Genomic DNA, 22,938 nt, shown 5'->3' with positions numbered 1-22,938 from the left:
AAAAAATGAGATTGTCGTCGGCGCAAAACAGATTCTGCAATAAGCCAGACACTCTGAAGATGATAAAAAATATTTAATCCTTTGTTTGTTGTCTCTTTTTTTTTCTTTTTTCTTTCAAAATAAGCAACATACATCAGATGCATTTTAACTTCTGAATGCGGAAAATATACATAATAGTTTTCATTTTTCGTCCCTCCCGACCAAGCCATGTGTCCGCTCCTTATTCCCGCTCTCATTGGTCGGATGGGGCACATAAAGATGATGTCACAAGCAGGCAACATCGCAGGCGGAAAAAAAAAAAAGACAGATCTTAGAAAATGAGACAGGCATACACCTACATTACAATATTATCACCAGAACCATCAACAGGCATACTGTATAAAATACAAACATAAATTAATCAGTAGTTAGCTATGTACAGTTATTATTTAAAAAATAAATAGTCTCATTTCAACTCGGTGCAAATAAAAGTGCTTTTTTTTTCCCTTTTACAGCTGTCTGTCTGATACATTCCTTTATTTAACTTATTTTCTCTGCGTCATACAAAATAAAAACACTTTGGTTTGCTTGCAAATGGAGCCAAGGTCCAATAAATAAATGACAAAAATAAAACAAAATAAAAAGAGAAACGGTTTTTGGATGCAATACCACACAATAGTCACCACTATTTTGCTGTAAAATAACTACATACAGTAGTAGACACGTACATATCAGGTATTCAAACAGTCCCTCCAGGCATTATAAAAAGCCATCCTTCACGAGCCGCGGAGTGTGTTTGTTGAGGCTATAATCAGTCTGCGACGCCGCTCTTAGGGGACAGTCTGTTATTGTCTTTCAAGTGGATTCCTCAAAGCAACAAAACAAAATCAATGGCCCTCTGGAGTGACAGATCCGGGCCTGTTGATATTTAAGCATGGAGATGGATGGGTGAGCAGGGAGGGAGCAGGAGAGGGTAGAGGCGATGGCGGGCAGACAAGCAGGGGCGAGAGGATGACAAAATGGCAGCGGAGAGCTCTGGTTCTGGCGAGGAGGGGGTTTAGAGCGATAAAGACGGACAGACAGACAGAAAGACGGACAAAGGGGGGGGAAAGATGGAGGCAGGGATCAGTGGGATGAGAGGAGGCCTCCTCAAATGTAGCCTGAGCTGTGATCTTTCAACAGATGCTCAGCAAGAAGCCCAGGAGACCGTCCCTTCAGACAGGGTCGCAACCCCGCTCACTGACGAATGAGGGAACCGCAGAGAGAGCAAACGGAGAGAGGCATGATGGGAAGAGTGGTCTGAAATAGCCTAAAATGCACGCACACACACACACACACACACACACACACACACACACATCCCTCTGCCCCTGACATCTCAGGCCCAAGTCCCCGCAGAGCCTCGTCTTGTCACACGGCAACTTGCTGCTCATCTAGCTGACGGCCTTCCACACCAGCAGTCTCCACAGCTGGCACTTCTGCTGCGCCACACACATGCTTTCACATGCTGACACACACACACACACACACACACACTGGCTCATAGACTGAATCTACGCATCAGTCTACAGCTGGAGGGGAGATAGAAATGTAACCAACGCTGAGAAAAGCAACATGTCTTTGATTGTATAAACGTGTATACGCAAACACTCCGGCACACACAGTTCACGTACTGAAGCCTCTGTCTCTGGGAAGACGGATCAAAGTTGAGCTGTGGGCACAGGAGGTGGGGCAGATGGAGAGGGCGGCCAGCCCGGGGCACAGCATCACAGAGAGCATGTTTGTGCTAGTGCGTGTGTGTGTGTGTGTGTGTGTGTGTGTGTGTGTGTGTGCCTGTGAGGGAGAGAATGTGCCTGCTCAAATGGGATGTTATGCTTTCATCTGTGAAGCAAGTAGGTACAGTATGTGTACATGAGAACGCTTTAAAAAAGCAATGTGAGAGGATGGGTTGTTTTTTGTGTGTGTGTGTGTGTGTGTGTGTGTGTGTGTGTGTGTGTGTGTGTGTCCGCGTGCGAGTATTGCGTGTGCGCAAAAGCTCTCGTGTGTGGCTCGTCGAGGCAAAAAACGCACGGGGGCATGAGAGGAAAGGAGACCAGCCTTTCAAACAAGATTAGGGCTGCGGCTGCCTCAAGGCCTGCCCGCCTGGCGACACTCTGCATAGACTGGGTGACATCTATATCAGCACCAGGACGGCAGAAGGCCCGGTCTGCTGCGCCTGCTGACACACGGAGGACAGGAGGTGTCTCTCTGATCGACTGACTGGCGATTTTGACATGTTTTAAAGAGGTTAAACAAGGCTACAGTTCAATTATCTGAAAGGTTCGGGGCCTAACGCCAACTGTCTTAACAGTGTTGCTCTTTTTTCCTCTGGGTTTTTTTAATTTTACGATTATGTAATCACAATCTATTTTAGGACTCGCTGCCCTCATACCACTGCCCACCATGGTTTCTTTTTTTGTTGTTTTTTCTGCTTTGGAGTCAGATCTTTCATAAAAAGCCAATTTGGCCGTCGTGTTAAAACGCAGAGAGAAACCACCACAAGCCTTCAGCCTGTTGGTCCAGGTTTGTGTTTGTGTGGAAGGACATATCTGGAGGCTACCACCGTAATTGCTAATCAACTTGGCCGGCTGAGTTAATTGGAGACAAACCAAATTACTGCTATTGAGCACAACATCGTTACCACATCCAAGAGGGGAAGAAAACAAAAGATTCTTTCGTACAAAAACAATTAGAAAATATCAACATATTACCAAAATCATATAATAAGTATATCTTAAAAAAAGTCTATTGCAGAGCCATAATGCAGATTGTTAGTATAAGGCTTGAATTTCGATAACCACGGACACGCTGAGAATGTCTTTTTTCGGGACGGTGAGTATAAATGTTAAAACTCGTTTTTTACTCGTTGTGTGACACTTGTGGCAAGCAAAATGGTCAGAATCCTCCGAGCCGTCAGAGTGATGGAGAGAAAAAAGGAGGAGAGTGGCTCACACGGCTGAGAAAAAGGTCATTCCGTCCATCCTTCCCGCTCGCCCTTAAAATCAATCAAAAGCATAACAATTGAAAAGATTTTTCATACAAAAATTACACCTTCGGGAAACTGCACTGTACATCATGAGTAATTAAAGACAGAAAAAAAGGGTTTAAGAGAAGAAAACAGGAGAGGAAGAAAAAAAAGGGAAGGATAGCTGAGCCGAGCTGGTCCAGAGCCGTCTTCCTCTGCTCCTCGGTGTCCAGTAATAGATCACGAGAAGAAAAGTGGAGAAGAGAAGAGTCGGTGGGCGGACACAGTCATCTACCCGGGGTTGTTTTTCTTCCTTTTATTTGGACTGGGATTGGGATCCAGTTTCAGCTCTCGGTACTGCACCTGTTAAAACACACAGAGACACACACACGCAAGCACACACACACACACACACAACACACACCACCCGGTCAGGTGGAAAGAGCAAAGGATGCTTGAATAGCACAGAAACCCTCCAGAGGCTCTCTGAGTCCAGCTGTGTGGAACAGTGGCCTCAGGGAGGGGATTACACACTGATTACAACACACACACACACACACACACACACACACACACACAAAGGCACACATGTACGTACACACACACATACACAAACACAATCCGTGTACGCTGTTCAAAGCTCCGACTACACTCGCCCTCGCACACAAATGTAAGTGTACACACGCATACTTCCACAGATGTGGGACAGTGGCCTAAGGGAAGGGATCACACAAACAAACAGAGAACAGGGCAAGGCCTCATGGGAAAGCTTGGAGAGACAACAGAGTCATCTCAGCATGGCAAGATGGTGGAAGGAGAGAAAGGGCAAAGAGATGGGAAGGAAACAGAGGGTAGAAAAAAACGCAGCGTAACCCTTTTAAACCCAGAGCCTGAGTTTAGCTGCTGGTTACAGTTAGAAGAGCATCATTAACACGTTATTGATCCTAAACGCTCGTTAAGAATTTTCTACTTATTATTAGCTGGAGAGGTTACTGAACACACTGGAGATTTTCACCGTGTTTGCATCACTCATGTTCGAAAAAACAACAATGTGCAACCTCTTCTACATCATTCTCTCTCCACTAGCAGTTAGCCATCAAACATGACATGCAGAACAGCATCCTTACATTGGAGTATAACTATTTGGGGGGGTTCAGCTTCTAATGGCATATGGGGGAGGAAAGTCCATAATTGAATCAAGGAGAGCAGAAGGAAAATTAGAGCCTGGCTGACGTATTGGTTGGTTGATTATAGCCTATTACAGATATATCAGTGTCCACTTGTTCTCGGATATCTGCCAGTATGAAAACTTTTATTTTTCATCCATTGTGCTGATCAAGATGCTCATCTAAAGATGCAAGTGTGTGATCCATGTACATCTTCCTCAAACTGGCATTGACATCAGCCCCATAAATCCAGTATCAGTGGGGTTCTAAATTAATCACTGTTTGATTATAAGCCTCATGTGATGTTTGTTAGCCGTTGTGTATATACACTATGAGCTTAACAAAACTCGCAGATTTGGACAAAGGGAGTGATACTGGTCTCACGTACTTGGTTATCTTAGCATAAAGAATAAAAACTGTAACAGCTCGCCTGGCTCTGTCTGAAGGTAAAAGAATCCCTCAACATTAAAAATGACATGTTGTGGTTTCACCTGGCTTGTGTTCTACACTAGCTACTTCTTGATCGGGAGCAGTGACTGTCAAGAAATGACAGAGGCTGGCCAAAATAATCATTCACATCAACCCTTGTGAAAAACACAATTTATCATTTTCACACTTTGGCTTTTGCAATGAAGGACAGAGCCACACTGGCTGTTTCCTCTGGTTTCTAGTCTGAATGCTAAGCTAGGCTAACTATCACCCGGCTGTAACTTCATGTTTACCGTACATATGATAGTGGTATTCATAATCTCATCTATCTGAATACGAGTGACGTCCTATGTATGTCAAAAGCATTCCTTTAACCCTACAAGTTATCAAGACAATAAATGACTCATGTCAATTCAAAGGGTCAGTTCACAAAAAAAAACCCAACTTGTCTTCCTCTTAGTACAGCTATTTATTCATCGAAACTGATTCAGTGTGAGTTGCCAAGGTTTGGAGAGGTCTGCCTTCTCTTGAATATAATGAAACTGGATAGCACTCGGCCCACAATGCTCAAAGCACTGAAAAATATACATCTGAAAAACTCAAGGAGACCACATTATCACTGAGGGAGACTCACCTGGTTTACCCAAAGGGAACTGATTACCACTTCATGTGATGCTAAGCAAAGACGGCGTGCCGATCTTAGAAAGAAACTGCTCTGAAGTGATGGACACTCAACACGCAACAGCATCACAGTGGCTGAGCGTCGACAACCAGAGACTGTCACTCCGCCAGTCTCTCACTTTCAAATGTACACACACTTGTGCGTGCACACACACATACAGTCGCTAGCCTAGACAGATTCAAGACACTGACAAGCACTAGCCACTGAATCAGAATACTAATGGAAAAAAGAAAAAACAAGACTTAACAGTCACAGCACCAAAGAGTCAGTATTGTCTGTGGGATCCTCCCTGGGCTGATGTACTGTAGGCTACTCTGCCTGTCTGACTGACTGACACTCTCTCTGATTCTCCAGGCAGACAACAAACTGACGTCAATATGGTTTCTCTGTTCTGTCTATGGTGGGTCTGTCTGCTGTGGACGGGAACTACGGCGCCTCTCAGCGCTGGCTGGGAACAAGTCTTTATCATCCATCTTCTACTGGTTCCCACTGACGCTTCAGTGACGCCTCCCAGTACCCTCTGCCTGAAATGGGCTGCAAGGCGTCTGTGTGCGCTCGAGAATGAAGATGCATATTAGCCCCAGCAAAGAGAATTTACAAACAAACGTCTGAGCCTTTCCACATCACACAGAAACACTCTTGTATCATTAATATCCCATACAAATCCACACACGGTATGTGCGGGCGATGGTGTGTTTTGGCTCCTCCGTCTCACAGCGGTGGTCACCAATGTCTCGTTAAGGTGGTTAGGCCAGCATGTGTTGCTCTCTACGCCTCACTAGCCAGCCAGACTGCACTGATTCAGATCTGGATACTCCGCACTGTCCACGAGGCAAACTAACATCCTACCAAACAGCTGTACAAACACAACCGGTTTGAGAGAGAGTGAGAGAGGAGAGAGATGAGGAGATAGTCTGTAAAGGGCGACGAGGAAGTAATCCAGGTGGAGAAAACAAGGGAATAAAGGGGAACGATGGGAAGCGATAGAGAGAAGGAAGACAAAAATAGACAGAGAGATGAAGGGAGGAAGGGCAGAGAGCAGAATAAACCAACAAAGAGAATAGGAGGGAAAACAATGAGAGTGAAGAAGATACCGGGTGAGACGGAGGGAGATCTGGAAACTCGGGCGATGACAGATACTGTTCTCATGTGGGTGTGGAGCCTTTTACAGCCCTGCCAACTAAAGCAGACAACGGAGCGAACACCCAGGGGACAGAGAGGGGTTTAAACGACCCCATCTGCGCGTGTGTGTGTGTGCACGCGCGCGAATGTGTGTGTGGCGGTAGTTTCGTTAGGGGACCATGACAGTCCTGGCAGAGCGCCCACATCCACTGCGATCAGTGACCGTGGTGCATCCATGGGTGAAGAAGTGACTGAATGGTTGAATGATTTAATTCACTCATGAGTGAAGGAGTAATAGCACATCTGCTCGTAGCGCTGATACGCGGACAAATACCTGCGATTGCAAGGAAATTCACCCAAAATCCACCTTTTATTAAAAAAAAAAAGTTCCCCCATTTGAACTTACTGTCACTCGTTGTTCGCTGCCAGCTTCAAGCAAGCTAACGCGGATCCGAAAGTGGGACAGATATTTTACGGGATCACCGACTGTTAGTGGGACCATTATACGGCCAAACGCCTACAGCAGCAAAAAAAAGGGAACAGGCAATTTAATTCTGCGCGTTGACATTCCTGTCCAAACAAAACTCTTTGTGAGCGCAGGCAAAGAAAAAGTTTGCACGTCAGTAGGAAGAAGTCGTTTTTTTTTGTTTCTCTTGAAGGGTAGTGACAAAAAGAAAGGGTGAAAAAAAAACAAAACCAAAAAAACAATATCTCAATCAAACAGGAGTTTGCTCTGTGAAGAGCTGCCAGCCAAGAGAAATGGGGCTCATGCGTCACGGGTTCAATTCCACCTTGCAGGTGACAGGCCTGCGTGACGCTATACCCTTGGCTCCCCCACTCGCCTCACCTAATAACACACAAACACACTCACACACACACACGCAAAGAAGCAAAAAACAAGAGCTAGTTAAAGTAAAAAAAAACAGAAGAAAAGGCAGAGGAGGCGAGGAGAAAGTGGGACGTTAGCAAAATAAAAGAAACCGGGAATTGGGTGAAAGTAAAAAAAGTGCGGTAATGCGGCAAGCACATAAGCAATTTGGTAGCGCGAGTGGGGAGCTTAAAGGGAACATCGACAAGAGAGGCAGTGGGTAAAGACCCAGCGCCGCTCAAAGGCTGCTCCACCCTCGCTCCTCTCCTCTCCTCTTCCAAATGTTGACAGTACAAGTGCAAAACAGGCTTTGAAGTGTGCTCTGCTGAAGGGGCGCCGTGTACCGTGCTTCGTGCTTCGTTTAACAGTGATACCCACAAAGCATCCTGGGACCTGCTCCTCGCTCTCTCTCTCTCTGCCTCTCGTTCTCTCTCTCTCTCCCCCTCGCGCTGAACCTTTGACAGTGTTTTGATGATGCCGGTGTGGGCAGACAGACAAGGCGAAAAACCAAGGTGGGTGACAGGGAGCGAAAAGAGGTGAATAGGCGAGTAAATAAATGAAGTCAAGAAAGGCAAGGGAGCAACATTTTAATGATACTATGTTATTCTGTTTTCCCGTCCCCTTTCAGGGGAGCACAAACCTCAGCGGGTTTCATCTCATGTGATGACTAATGGAGCATAAGGGTTATTAAATGTTTCCAGGGAAACACTAGCGTCTATAGTTCACACGTCTGCGGATCGGAGGATTCAGCACTCACGTCTACTGCTGGGAAAGAAAAGGGATGTCAAGGTGACATAAACCAGAGAGCAAAGTGAGGAAAGTTTTGCCTATTAGCTGCTCTGGCATGACACATACTGAATAGTGACTAATTGGCCACTTGCAGTGAAATGTTTAAATTTGTCACAAAAAGTGGAGAAGGACAAAGAGGAGGAGAGAGAGACCTCTGCTAGATGGAGGTAATGACATCTGGCTACGATTCAACCTTTAACTATCCTGCCTTTTGACCCCGGTGTGTCCAGGGAGGTTTCATCCCCAACATAAATGTTGTCTAAAAATATTAACCCGACTCCCCTCCGCTCATTAGGCGCTAAATTGGAATTCATGCTTATTTTTGTACCGGGGGTTTGATCCAGCTACTTTACACCGATCATAAAGGGCCACTTGGCATGCTAATTGCCTTGGCCCTACTTATGCACTCCCTAGCTCACATAGCTAATGGTGTCGTAAAACATACTGGTGCACTGACACCTCCCAAACGCCAGGTAGGGAATACTTTGCACTATAAAGGTGCTCAGTTTGGCCTCGTTTAAGAGGACATGAAGGATTCCCTGATAATGACCATAACGATAGCTTACACCGGTGAAGGATCCAACAGGACACAGTTGCCAGGAGAGGGGCAGCAGTTTTCTCACACACACATGTCGGCCTTTAACACTGCTGCTCACAGAGGAACATAATGATTTAAGTAAACTGTTCAGGTGGTAAAAAAAAAAAAAGGTAACTCTGCCTGTTGCAGCTTCCATGCACCAACAGGGATTTGGTTTTTAAAGGGTGTTTGACAGTGCTGTTAGGGGCCCAGTGTCATAGATTTAAAGAGCCCGCAAGACTGAAGGACCTTCCTCTACCAGTGCGACTGATGTGTTGTTGCCGGCAGCCCTACAACTAATCCCCATTTTCATTTTTAATTATTCTGCAGATTACTTTCACGGTTTATCAGTTTATCGAAGTTCATAAGATGTAAAAAAAAAAAATGCTCAAAAGTACGATGAAAAGTTATGTTTTTTTTGTCCAATAGTCCACAACACAGAGATTCTGTGTTTACCATCATACATGACAAGAAGCTGCAAATCCCATTTAAGAAGCTGCAACTTGCAAATATTTGACATTTTTGCTTGAAATGACTGCGAATGATTATTTTTGATCAATAAATCAATTAAAAGACTAATCTTTGCAGCTCTATCCTAAATACCAACTCTCTTTTATGTTCTCAAACTTCTGTTATTCTATACTGCAAGGCTGTACAGCTACATAAGTTATGATGGACTGTGGCCCGATGTGGATGCCCTTTGTATATAAAGTCATTAGAGCCTCATCAGTTCTGTCTGCACCGAAGCACCTCCAAATGATGCGGAACACTGCACTGAAACACCCCCAACCTACCTCACATGCCCTACTGCTGGGTGAGCATGTGTGTGTGGGATTATGTGTGTGTGTTAGGTCACACCAGGGCCCTGAAATAGCACTTCATTAGTCATCCAGGGTATCAGGCGTAGTGGGCCCTTGCACCAATGCCAGTAGGTGCCATGGGCCATCCCCGCGAGGGGGATGCTCCATTTGGACCCCAACACCTCTTCGTATCATCTCAGAGCCTAAAGGGCATAATCCCCACAGACGGCGTTGACCCAGGAAGGCGGGGCCGGCAATGAGGTGAACCCGCCACCGCAGGCAGCAGCGGGACGCACCGCAGAGCAGAACGTTCTGGTCTGTTTTTAGCCAACGACCGCAATGCGGGGTGTCTTCACAGAAAATTAACCTTTGGATTCAGTGAGAAAGTGATCAGTGAAGGTCTCACTTCTGAACAGCTGACTTAGCAGTGAATCTGAATTTTAATGGTCATATCTTACTGATACAAACAAGACTTCCGTGCCTTCGATAATCAAACTAGTCATCCCCACCGACCAGTCAACTCTTCTTGTACTTTCTGTCCTCATTCCTCCTCCGGTTCCTCTATTTCCATCCTCATCTTTCCTCCCCTGAAATCTATTCTTACCCCCTCTCCCCTGGTCTTTCACCCTCATTACTCGCAAAGCCTCCAAACTGTCAGTTAAACCTGGCAACAATTACCATTCCAACAGCTGCAGCAATAACCGTTACAGTAGCACTTACAGTATTACTTATACAGTAGGCACAACTCCAGCAGCATGGGCACCAGACCAGAGCACCACGTCTGCCCCCACCTTTCCCAGCCAGCAGGCCCTCATTAGGGGCCTTGTAAAGGCCTTATACCTGCCGGGGCTGGGCCCCTTCACTGCTCCGTTCCACCAGGCTCCAGGTGTGTAAGGTGGCTGCACTTCACCAGAGGGGACAGCTTGGGCTCATTTAAGCCGATGGCTACCTGCCTGGTGCCTACTGCTGCAGCAGGCCCCAGTAAACGAAGAAACTGTAAAACTGCACGGGGGCCAAAAGGGGGAAACACGGGGGGTTGGCAGGGGTGTGCAGGGGAGCAAGGATTATGACCCTGTAAAGATGAAAGAAGTTGTGGGCAACAAGCGATCAAAGAGGAAGTGTGTCAGTGCTGATGTGGCAGGGGATTGGTCGTATCAGAGGCCCTGGGTCGTTCAGCCTCGGCCTGCATGTGTGTTCATCTATGCGTTCCTGTGCGTGTGTATTGAACCCAGCACAGCAGGGCTTAACAGCCACAGCGGACACCATCGGTGCTGGATATCACAACGACTTTCACAAGCTGCCGCTTAATTGCAGTTTAAACTGCACTTTGTCCCGAGCAGCACAGCACGTTACGGCTAACATACACACACACATACACATCCACACAGCATATTTTACCTAACGAAGCATCTGTAGTCTTCAGCCACAAAGTTAATCTGATCTCACGGTTAATGTAGAAGCAAAACCGCATGGGGCTGGTTAACTGTTGGTTTACACTCTGTTTCAATTACTAGCATAGCTGGGAAACAACAGCTAACCGTAATTGTGTGTGAGTGTATGTGTATGGAGTCAATCAATCTAGTTATGTGCCGGGCACTAAACTCACTTAACCTCGTTATCTTATTACACAGCCCCAGCTCTGAATGTGGAAATTGAATTAGACTAGGAAGCTTTTAATAGGAAAACACAGAAACGGCTTTAAAACAATTAGATTAGATGTGTGCGTGGCTAAAACAATGGAAAGTCAGTTCACATGAAAGCGCGCCAGCGAGGAGCCGACGACTGAGAGGAAGAAAAAAGAAAGAAAACAGACGGAGTTCGAGAGAGGGGAGATCATAAAAGGAGCCCTAACCCTTGCCCATGTCTGGAACTGACAGATGTGTTGTCAGAGAGATATAAAAGATGAGACAAAGATGAAAGCCGAAGGTTCACCCACCACTTGTACATCTGAGGGCACTCGGGACAGAAAGTCTAGCAGCTCGTTGTTATCAATGGTGTAAGGGTCTCGCAGCTTCTTGGTGAATTTATTCACCCCTGTAGAAAGAGAGAAAAATGGTGGAGGGGGGGGCAGGTGGAGAAGAGTTGGTGAACTGTCTGTGGCGGAAGTTGTTAGCCTTTTATGAGTTGTTGCACTCTCTGAAAATGCGCTCAAGTGCACTCACAGAGAGAGTAATGCAAATTTCAACTCTTACATATATTTACATTTAATATACCTTTCTAAATCTAATAACTTAGGCTTACATGTAAATAGGTTATATACATCTTTTATATCAGCTCACCCCAGGCTAGCACAATGTATCTCAGAGGGATGAAGTAGATGATGGTGGTGGCCAGTCCGAGAGCCACAATGGCCAGCCAGCTTAAGAAAGGCACAGTCCAGTTAAATGTGCTGCAAAGAGAGGAGAAAAAAAGAGACCGTAAACATCAGGAGACGTGGCGAAACATGCAGCGAGGAGTTGAGAGTCAGAGAGGGCATTTTAATTCTTTTCTCAAGCAAAGCAAGCTGATCCGGCTGCCCCCCCGCAATACAAATTCATCACACTCACTGGAACTTTGCAGGAGGAAATAACTTCACCCGAAGTCTTACAGGGTGAAAATGTGCTCCGACTCAATGCAATTCTGACTATATAATCAGGAAAGTGCCCTCAACCTTACAGAAACACAGGTCAGAGATGTTTAGGTTTGATTTAAAATGTGTTTACTTGTAACTGAAGAAAGGACCTGTGGCCGGCCTCCCTTTTTTTTCTGCAGCCTTTAATCAAAACAAAATTCCCCGCCTCCCCCTCCCCTTTGTACATCTATGTGAAAGTAAAGCCGCCCGTGTAAGCAGGAGTGTACAGTAAATCAGTGGATGTGAGCGTGTGTGTGCATGTGCAGCGACGTGTGTTTAATCCAGTCTGTAGTGGTAGATGATTGAGTTAAGAGGTCGTGCAGGGTTAAGTGAGATGTGATGGACATAAAGACAGACAGCCTGTGTTTTTGTCTCTCGGGGTTGGGTGTCACGCCGACACTGTTTCCTGAGAGCGGCACAGAGTTATATTCAGTTAGGCTGACAAGTGGAAGCAGGGCAACCTGGCATTGCGGAAAAAACACACAGGGACGTGCGGAGCAGAGCGGAGCGGGCCGGGTGCCGAGGAGCGGGCTTACGACTCACTTCTTTATCCTCTCGCCATAGGAGGCTACTTCATCCAGTGCATTCTGCACGCTGATGCACACGTCCTGAATGGCATAAAGCTTGTTCATGAAGCCCTTTCTCTCCGAGTCCTGCAAGAGGACAGATAGAGATGTAGGCAAGGGGGGAAAGAAAGCGAGGGTGAGGGAGGAGACAGCGGAGAGAGGGGAGGAGAGGAGAGAGAAGACAGAGGCTGGGCACAGGCATCTTTGTGAAAACAATACATTTTAAATAGCGTCAAAGATTTGGAGTGGGGAGCCAAATCACCGGATATCCTGCATGAACTGACGGAGTGCTTTCATTCCAGGCAGTAATAGAGATATAAAGTCGGCAGAACAAATCTAAATGTTTCCCTCCTTACAAAAGCTCACACAGGAAAATTTGAATATGTGAATAGAGAAGCAGAATTAAACTGAAAGCCAAATGGATACATCAATTTTTGGGCGCTCTTTCTCCCTCTCTGCTGCTGCCAAGACAGCTAGGAAGACTGGGCAGAGCCCTCTTTTGTTCTGCTGGCTGGCACACTGTGATGATGTCACCAGCCGTGACATCATTATCATCCTTATTAACGCCGTCACCCACCATGAAGAGCTCTTCCTTTTCAACTTTTGATGGTTAGGAATATCGTGAGGAGTCTGGGGAAGAAACCACAAACTAGGCAGGCAATCTAAAATTTACAATCCCCCTCTCTCACTGAAATAAAGTGAAGAATTCAAGAAGTCATGCAACAGTCAACGAGCTGCCTGCTGACTGACTGACAGGCAGGGACAGGATGGATCTGGACGGAATGAGGTGACAGGGAGTGATCTAGAGCCGTAGGCTGAGTGAGGACATCAACACGCAGACTGGTTGCGGCTGGATGTGATTGGTGGGCATGCTTGGGAGACAAAAAAGGGGGCATAACAAGAAGAGGAGGACCATTTGTTCCCGGAAGAAAGTTACAAGAGAGTCCAGCGGGACTGTCATTGGCGGTCAGTTTACAATATGGGTCATTTGAAAAAACTGGCAGAAGCCTCAACAGTTTAAGATCATCCAGTTCAAGTGTGTAACCACACCAGCACGCATACGACTATAAAACACATTTTTAATACTGATATATTGCCTGCTAATAATCTTTTTGATCCGACGAACTGATGTGCTTTTTCCCCCTGTTGTTGAGAGTATTAATGAACACTTGTGAACGCGCAACTAAAGATGCCAGAAAGTTTCATGCTTTAGATAAGACAGAATCTGGATTTCATAAGGCTGGAAAAACAAAGTATCACACAGCTGTTTGTGAGTTAATTAACTGCAAAATGGACCGGAAAAGTTCAAAGAGGAAACAGAAGATTTTTTTGTTGTTGTTAGAGAGGTAGCATGATAAAGCAATGGCTTTGTGTTATTGATGAAGATGAATGGACGTTGTTAGATTAGAGAAGTAATCCCAACATTATGACCAAAGGGGACAGTGAAGCAGTCAAAGACATGAAACCTCCGGGACCCCAGAGGCCTTTACCGCATTTCACTCCATGAGACCAGTCCGCCCTCCACCTCACCACAACCCTCCCATTGAGACCCCAAACACCCAACCCTCCCCACACTGCCCTGAAACCCACCCTCTTCTTTTTTACTCTCCATCCAGGATCAGATAATGTGAAAAATGAACCATGGAGCAGCCAGGGAGACCACATGGCCTCCCCAGCAAAACCACACAAGACAAATAGATATAATTAGACAGCCTCCCTGGGTTATTTTTCTTCGCAAATATTTTACAAGACTCCCCTTCTTTCTTTTTCTCTCTCTCCTCCTCTTCTGCGTCCTTTCCTCAGAGTCCATCTGTTTTTCATTGCTCGCTAAAACAAATCTCAGAACGCAGGGTCTATTGTGCTGGGCTGGGTTAGGCCGAGCTGAGCCGGGCTGGGCCCGGTCAGGCCGTTTTATTTTCGGGCCCGGACTCAGGGGAGAGTGTTTGAGGGCCAGGGGAGTGGTGTGAGAGAGCGGGCGGGGGTGGAGAGGATAAGTCAGAGGTCATCAGAGTATAAACCATTGCCACATGCCCCTCGGACTGCGGTCTGACTCGTATTTCCTGTCTTCAAACACGACTCGGGGAGGCGGGAGGTAGCAATAACACAGAGGGCCACGGAGAACCTTGTTTTCCCAGCTTCCCCGCACACTGCGCACATATGGAGCCAGGCAACCTGTTCTTATAATGGAACCTAATACGCACACAAACACACACACACATACGCACACCCTTCAGCTATTAGATAAGGTTGATCTGCACACCTGGTCTTGTGGCTCTGCAAACGATATTATGTCCCGACATAGATTAGACGACGAGGGCCCTCGACTTCTAAAAGAAGTTTCTTTCTCTACCGAACAAGTTTGTTTGGACTGCAATGTCATCGCTGACAGAGAGGTAACTGATACAGAAAGATGAGGAGGGAGACATGTCATTCATACATCACAGTCAAGGTTAGAGGAAGCTTTCTCTCTCTTAATTCAGATTTCTCACAAAATGGTGGAATTTTTGAGCATGACGTGAGCTTCCTCAGACACGTTTGCACATCCTCAAGAGTGGATCTATCGCTGGCATAATAAGTCAGATCAAGTACTCCATTCTGCAATGCTTATGCTCTGCATTACACAGAAAGAAGGACCCAGGGCCGGTATTTCCATCTGTCTCTTCCTGTGTCTGTCAGGGAGACTAAGTGGCTTTGTTTGGAGACCTGAAGGCAAGACTAATAAAATGAAATCTGTGAGGCCTCTCTCACGCTTTGACTTGGCTACAGTTGCACGTCAAGTTAATGCTCAAGTATGCCACAAATTCCGGCACCTCTGACAACAGCGATCTGAAGGATGACGCCGCATGGCTTGAATCATTCAGACAAGTAGTGTAATAAGCCTGCCTAATGACTTCAGCATCATGCATTTTAATGGACTGCGACTGTAGGTTAATCTGCGATGTGTTACGCTGACATGTTACAGTAACTGCGAGTTCAGTCTGCGCGTTACAAATTGTCATTGCAGACGACTGACAGAACATTCATTCAGTGTAGAAAAGCACTGTTCATGCAGTTGCACTCTTGCAATGTCAATGAGTGGGATTAATCCTTAAAATTAATACCATTTAAGATTTTTACAGTGTGATAACCATCTCAGATAATATCACGGTATATGGTATGACACTTATTATTATCAATGAAAACTGTTACATTGACCCTTACAGCCATGATAACTTGGTATTTTGGTTTTATTTTTCATCCTTACAGACATGAAATTTGATATGATGTTGAAATATAAATTTTTTTAATATGTTAGAATTAAATGAACAGGTTATATATGGTATAGCTGTCAACTTTCATACCTTGAAATCAGTACAGTAACCCTACCTAAAGATCCGGGACTTACTTTGTGTCACGACTATATTTCATATAAACCGAATTCTTAAGAGGACACACAATGTTTGCATATACTGAAGGAGCGCTAACATTAAATGAAAACAAATTGTATGCAAGAATATAGAAACACTGAATATAAATTAGCATCTCCAGTTGTGTCTTGACAGAATATGTAAGAGGAGAGAACGTACGGTTTTAATTAATTTTTTGAATGCCCATGACCATCGGTACTCTAATGCAATACACCAGTAATTTGTGGAATGCATACTCCAGAGTGTACATGCAAAGGAATCATCATTATTCATTTATCTTTGTCTTTTCCTGCGTGGTCTATCTATCCTTATGAAAATCTTTTGTTTTATAAATCATTGTATAGCAAAGGGTCAGGAGTTAAGGGTAAAGACGGACTGCGTTCTGCTGTGTTTTAAATGAAAAACTGCACTGAGATGATCTGTTTACCCTGTGAATTAAATGTTCCTATGTGCAGGAGAAACTCTTTGACATCAATTAACTCTCATCAGGTCGCTGGGAGAGATATTTCCTGAGTCTTTGTTGGCAGAGAGTCGTTTTAATTGCACGCATGCCGCTTAAAGACAATAAATGCATCTTTTGTGGTTATGTCCAAAGTTTGCATCATTGTTTCAATGTGTGGAGCGGGGATACGAAATCGCGGCGGAGCACCCATCAGTTCAGCATCGAGCCACCCCGTGTGCAGCAGGCTGCATCATGGGAGTGCTCCCATCAGGGAAGACAGAGGCGGGAAAAGGCTCGTTAAAGTGATGCGAGCTGTTTGCATGCGTTAAGGAGAAACAACCCTTAGTGACACCAGAGAGAGCCCAGGGACACACACTCCCTAACACACACATGCGTCGAAACAGCCACGTTAGGCTAACCACACTGCACTTGCTGGTAAATTGTGGTAAACAAATGTGGTAAACTCCTTGAAACACTGGATTAAATATTTAACAAAGGGAAGATGCACAATGCCTCTGTGTGCCTCGACTGCTCCATTTCTCTTTCAGAGAGATAGCATCACGGAAGAGCACATCTAGATGCAAAAAGTGCAAAGTGAGCAGTTGTAAACTTTGCAAAGACAGTTTGCTCTTCACTGACCCAAGGCCTAGAGCTAAACAAGAGAGAGGTCACTGAGGACTTAGCCTATTACGCTGGACTCAAATATCTGTCCTATATCTACTGGGTGGAAATAGAGAGAGCCATTCGAGACTGTTTTAACCTCCGATCACACTGTTCTCCCTGCTGGGTTGCGCCATAAAAATGATAAACCTAACCGTTATAATGTAGCAGCATATATCCCATCACACCACGAAATGAGTCCGAACCACAAGTGGCTGCTGCTCATTGCCGCTGTGCTAAAATTGCACCTGTTTTTCTTTGTTTTTCTTTGTGCCTCTCTCACACTGGCAGCACAGTAAAAATTGAAATGTCATATAAAACGTGACAGGATGCTAATATGTGGCTCCCAGAGGGCATCTGAAAGCGCTCTTGTTGATTTTGTAACTGCAGAGGGAGACGGCATCCCTCCCATTTCCACCCCAGGAAAAAAGGGAAGAAGAAAAAAAACTGTGAAAAGTTGAGCAAGTTGAGGAATGCTTTAGGGGTGACACAAATTCAATTTCCAAAGCCTGCGCAGGAATTAGGGATGACAGAATAATAAACACTGCATACAATGTGCTAGCATCTACTGCACAGAATCCACTGTATACTTAAAAGTCGATGTGCTGCCACCTCTCTGAAAAATCCATTTAAATGTCTTAAAGTTCTTTTTTGGGCAAATAAATTACCGCCCGAAATACGGGTTACAATTACATTAAATTACAGTGAAAAGATGAACTCGCAAACAAAAAATCTTTTAAAAAAAAAAACTTTTTTACTAGATTATTGACACAATATTATCATATGTGTCAACACAATATCAATATTAACATTTGTGATATCAGGGTTATTGCAAATATAGCAATAGAGTACATCAGTATGTCTATAAACAGCTAGAACTATGCTTGGTTTCTGTTGAGATTGTACTAACTCTAATTCCAAATCTTACTCAAGGTAAGGTTGTGCTCCATTGTCGCCTGTCGCTGTTACTTCCAGGGAAACATTAGATGACTGTCAGAGATTGCGGAAGAAATGTGGCGAATGTGACCTCATATGTGAACATTTATGCCTGAGTCATGCCAGATAGATTTAATCAAATTAAGTTGTCTGTTTTCATTGTTCCCCCTATAGCGGAAGAGAAAACATGCTGTGCGCCGAAACAGTTCAGCTCCCAGAACGGTGGTACATTATGTAAGCCAATAACTGCCCTAAAAAATTAATAATAACTAATATGTTCCATTGGTGTCTATTCCAAGCATTACCAGCTCCACTGGGGATGCGATGAGTCACAGATTCTACCCACTGGGAGTTAAGAGAGGCCCCTTAAGGAAGAAAAACAACAACTTGGGAACCCAGTGGCCTAAAAGAACATCTCCCCTCTTTGCAGGAAATGACAACAAGACGCAACAAAGGCCCTGCGACCGGCCTCAGATACCACCATGCAACCTGGCACCTCGCCAGCGCCACATGAAAGAAGCAGATGTTCCTCTTCTTTTTTTTGGGGGGGGGGGGGGGAGGCTGCGGTTTTAATAAATAATTTATCCCATACAACAACTAATCCGCGAGTGAATGTGGGGAATACATCTCTATTTCCCTCCCTCTCTTTTTATCATAAACACATAAATATCTGTTTAACCAGGGTGTTGAGATGCGCCGCACGTCCTCCTGGCCCTCATCAAGCGGCTGGCGCACACAAAGGCCACGCTGAGATGTGACGGGGGCGGCCTCGCTCCCATAGGCCCAAATGTGAGGAGAGAGTGTGTGTACGCACGGCGACACGCAGTTTTTCTTGGAGAATATCTGCGTGTGCTGAGGGGTTGCGACCACGAAGCCAAAGTCAAACTCCAGTTAAGACTGTCAGCTGAAGGTGTACCAGGCAGACATAACACTCTCCCTAGCACTAATTAGTCTCTTCGCCCAGCCTAGTCCCACAGCGAGGATAAATATACACATATCTAAAAGAGAGGGATAGAGGGAAAGAGAGAATGAAAAGAAAGAGGCGGTGGTAGTGACTTATTTTCAGTTTGACCTCCGCTTCCTATCCTAAAGAGAAAGGTTTCTGGTGTTATGAGTGTGTGTGTGTGTGTGTCTCTAATGTGTCTGGGTGGCAGGAGGTTGTTTGCCACTGATCATCTTTACCCATCTCCCCCTGGGGCCTCTCATCACCTCCGCCACACCAGCCACTCCATCAGACTCAAGGTCGGGCGCGCACACACACACACACACACACACACACACACACACATAAATGTCTACCACCCCACAACTTCTACGCTTGATCACTTCCCCTTCCTCGCCTCCCGCTGAACACCACCCGACCCCCGCCCACCCTGCACCCCCTGCCCAATTCTCCCCCTACTTTGCCTCACCTCTGCTCCCCTGCTCCCGCGCTCTCCTTCCCCTGTCCTTCCCAGGATCCAGCCTGGCAGTGTGTGATGAATGGGACAACATTACTCTTGTCCTCTGTTGGCCTGGTTTAACTGCTCCAGCCCATCTCCCCCCATCTGTCTGTCAGTCTGTCCTATCTGTTTGTCCGTCTCATTCTTCCTGTCTGGGCTGGTAGGAAAACATATGCTGCTGCACGACATAAACTCTGACACTGGATTAAATTGTTTCGGCCGTACCCCGAGATGATGGGCTTGCATATGTTTAGATTAGGTAGAGAAATTAGGAAATTAGTTTAGAAAAATATATATTTTTCAGACATATACTGCTTGTCTTTTTTATTCTGCAAGAGTGTGCATTTTATACTATTTAACTTATTAATATTCAAAACTTTGCATGTTTCTTTCTATCCATGAAATCATATCATACTTAGTTAAAATACATCTGATTCATCACCTAGGTCTCTAAAACTCTGCTTGCCTCATGCACCTTTAATTACATATTCATGTTCAGAGACACAGGCAATAGAAAACAGCTGTAACAGCCACTGTTTTAAACTTTGTTTTGGAAGTGAAAGAGAAAAAAAAAAACGACAGAGCGGGAGTGCATCGCTATGAAGTGAGGGGATCATGTCTTCAAAAAAGTAAATAAAATATGCATCCTCTCTGTGCTCATTACAGATTTATGACTCTTGTTAAAAGAAAAGGTGGCGGCTGCCTTCTAACATGTCTGACTTTCAAATTCAGACGACACCGCTGTCAAGCGTTGTGCTCCACATTCCGTCCAATGAGAGGCTGGGAGGGCTGACGGCGTGCCATCTTCGACATCCTATTTGGTGAGAGTCTCCAAGAGAGTTACTTTGGGTGGATGAGAGCGCGCGAGAACTCCTCACCTACAGTGCAACGGGGTGCTCGTTGTAATCCTTTGATGCATAGTTCATCAGTCAGAAAGTTCAGTTGGTTCAGCCGCTTGTGTGCGTGCATGATTCCGAACAATAACAGTTGGGGGAGTAGACATCGCTGCATTAGGCATAATGAGCATTGGGATTTGCTCCGGCAATATGAAATAGTTTTGCTGCCTCTGTAGCAACTTTTAAGAGAACGTGCTCACGAGCACATTCAAATCACCGCATCATACACATGCACACACACACACATACACACATGCGTGGCCCTGAAATTAATTGGAAAATGAGTTTGTTAGGTGCTTGTTATCAGTGACTTAGGGGTCACAAGTTGTGAAAACATCATTATTTGTGAGAGGAATGTAATCACTGCTTTTCAGAAAACAAATCTGAACCTAAAAGCCTTCTTTTGTCAAAAATAGATAAACAAAACATAACACTTAAGCACAGTATGACAGAATCCATTCCCTAATGACCCCCCTCACTGCGCAGATTACACCCAAAACAGGTGCAAAGTCACTCCAGTCGTTCCCAATGTCACTCTTTAGTGCCCCTGAGCTGAAAGTCCAACCAGATAAACACAGTAAACACGCCGTCGCACCTTGACTACAGCTGTCACCTTGCGGCGTGGCAGGACTACAGTGCTACAGGGAAGTCACACAAAAAGACGGGAGCAGCCTTCCATGCTGGAGCCCCACTAGGTCCCCCCATCACCTTAAAGAGCAGGCATAGACGGAGGCCTCGAGCTTGGGTTGGGTTGTGGGCTGAACGTGCAGTGCGTGGGTGCTGATTGAGACGCGGACAGAGGACAGGTACTGTACACAAACCCCGACAGGACGGCAGACAGAGGCCGTTGGACAGACGAAGAGCTGAAGGAAACCAGAAGACAGTGACACACGCTATCAGGAGTTAGTTGCCAGAGCCACACACATGCCCACTTACCACCATCGCCCGTATCCACTCAAAGTGCCAGGAAGCCAACATATCCTCAAGGATATGGTTTTTATCACGGCTGTCCTCCCAGGGGCCTGGTTTAGGATCCTTGTGGATAGATTACAGTGAGATTTTCTCTTTACAACCCAGAGAAATTAAGGTGAAAGGGTTAAAGAAGACATGTGGATGTTTTACAACTGGGGCCAATATAACCAGGCTGTAGCCTGTGGGTAAGAATAACATTCTTCTCACCAAATGGAAACATCTTTAGCCTCAATGCAAAAATGAGTTATGATTGATTTTTTTTTTAATTATTATTATTTTCGTACTCACCTTTGTTAAGTCCTCAAAATAACTGTATTTGATGCTGGCCTGATTTGAGACCCACAGTGCAAAAAGAGAAAAAAAACAGCTACATTTCTTTTAAATAACAAAGGCCAGAGGTAGAGTTAAAGTCTTCAGAGAATGAAGAGGAGTCAGAGAGTGAAGGAGAAACGAGAGACAAAGCAAGAGATGCGTATCTGGGGGGAATAGAGATAGTGAGAGATGATGCACCTGATGTGTGTGTGTGTGTGACAAAGAGGGGAAAAACAAACAAACAATGCAGTGTGTTTTGCATAGAGAGACAATACCCCTCCATGCCTCTTTCACCCTCCTTTTTTGTTTTCATTCCTCCCTCTATTAGCAAAACATGATTAAAATGCAGTTCCTACCAGCGTCTCTGCTGAGCAACGGGGAAAAAGAGACAGTGAGATGGGAAGAAGAAAATAAAGCGGAAAAGTCAAAAGCGTCTTTTACGGCGTGACGCTTTTCATCCTTCACAGGCGGCGAGAAGAAAAGAACACAGACATTCAAACTTTTTTTCTCTTCCCCTCTCTCCCTCTGTCTCTCTCTTTCTCTCTTTTTCTCCCATTCTCCTCAGCAGCCAAGAATCCCCCCCGGTACCTGAGGACAACCCCGCCGCATCACAAGCTCAATAGCCTCCCCAGAACAACATTTCAGTCAACCTTTTTTCAGAGCATTGATATAATTCCCAATGCTCCCTTTAGTCCAATTACATTATGCCATCTGAGCGAAAGGCGCAGAGCCGTGACTGGGGCTGAAAGATGAGTGCCGGGGCTCGGTAAGGTGCAGCCGAGCACCGTATGCTATGACGAGACGAGTCAGAAAACTTGCACTGTTTTTAAGCCATATTCACACTAAGACAAAGCGCGTGTCTTATTAACATTGTAAGGAGCAAAAAAGCCTTGGCGGCTGCTCAGCGATATAGAGAAGAGGAGATAGCGGCTGAGACAGAGATGGGAAGAGAAAGACGGGAGACAGATAAATACAAAACGAGAAACAGAGAGAGGAGCTGTATGTTAAAATCGGTGGCTGAAAATAGCTGTGAGGCCTCCAGGATGGGAACTGGATATGTGTGCTGATAACTAGCCATTCGCCAGGAGTTATATACTTGCCAGAAGACCATTACCAAACACACACATGCACACAGTTGTGTGTGCATGCGGGCGTGTGTGTGTGTGCGTACATGTATGTGCATGAGTCATGCCTACGGGGGGAAGCAGCAGAGGGTGGAACGGCTGTCTCAGCACTATTGATGAGAAGGATAAAGAGGTACTGTGGTGTGGGAAGATG

At 45.4% G+C, this 22,938-nt stretch overlaps 1 protein-coding gene across 11 annotated transcripts in view; it reads right to left on the bottom strand.

The window, feature by feature from the left end:
- Nucleotides 1-54: 54 nt before the first annotated feature.
- mctp1a (multiple C2 domains, transmembrane 1a) overlaps nucleotides 55-22,938 on the bottom strand; it is a 149,707-nt gene continuing 126,823 nt past the window's right edge. For 7 of the 11 annotated variants that reach the window (XM_030417203.1, XM_030417204.1, XM_030417205.1 and 4 more), the window contains 5 exons: nucleotides 21,313-21,411; nucleotides 12,571-12,680; nucleotides 11,696-11,805; nucleotides 11,353-11,450; nucleotides 55-3,346 (listed from right to left, as the gene is read on the bottom strand). In XM_030417203.1, the coding sequence (XP_030273063.1) occupies nucleotides 3,275-3,346; nucleotides 11,353-11,450; nucleotides 11,696-11,805; nucleotides 12,571-12,680; nucleotides 21,313-21,411 (489 nt within the window). In that variant the 3' untranslated portion in view covers nucleotides 55-3,274. Of the gene's footprint in view, nucleotides 3,347-11,352; nucleotides 11,451-11,695; nucleotides 11,806-12,570; nucleotides 12,681-21,084; nucleotides 21,240-21,312; nucleotides 21,412-22,938 lie in introns of all 11 variants that reach the window. The other 4 variants (XR_003984072.1, XR_003984071.1, XM_030417207.1 and 1 more) reach the window with 2 other exon arrangements.

Source organism: Sparus aurata, chromosome 5 (genome assembly GCF_900880675.1).
Source record: "Sparus aurata chromosome 5, fSpaAur1.1, whole genome shotgun sequence".
NCBI classification, from domain to species: domain Eukaryota; kingdom Metazoa; phylum Chordata; class Actinopteri; order Spariformes; family Sparidae; genus Sparus; species Sparus aurata.
This window is presented reverse-complemented; position numbering and strand designations above follow the sequence as displayed.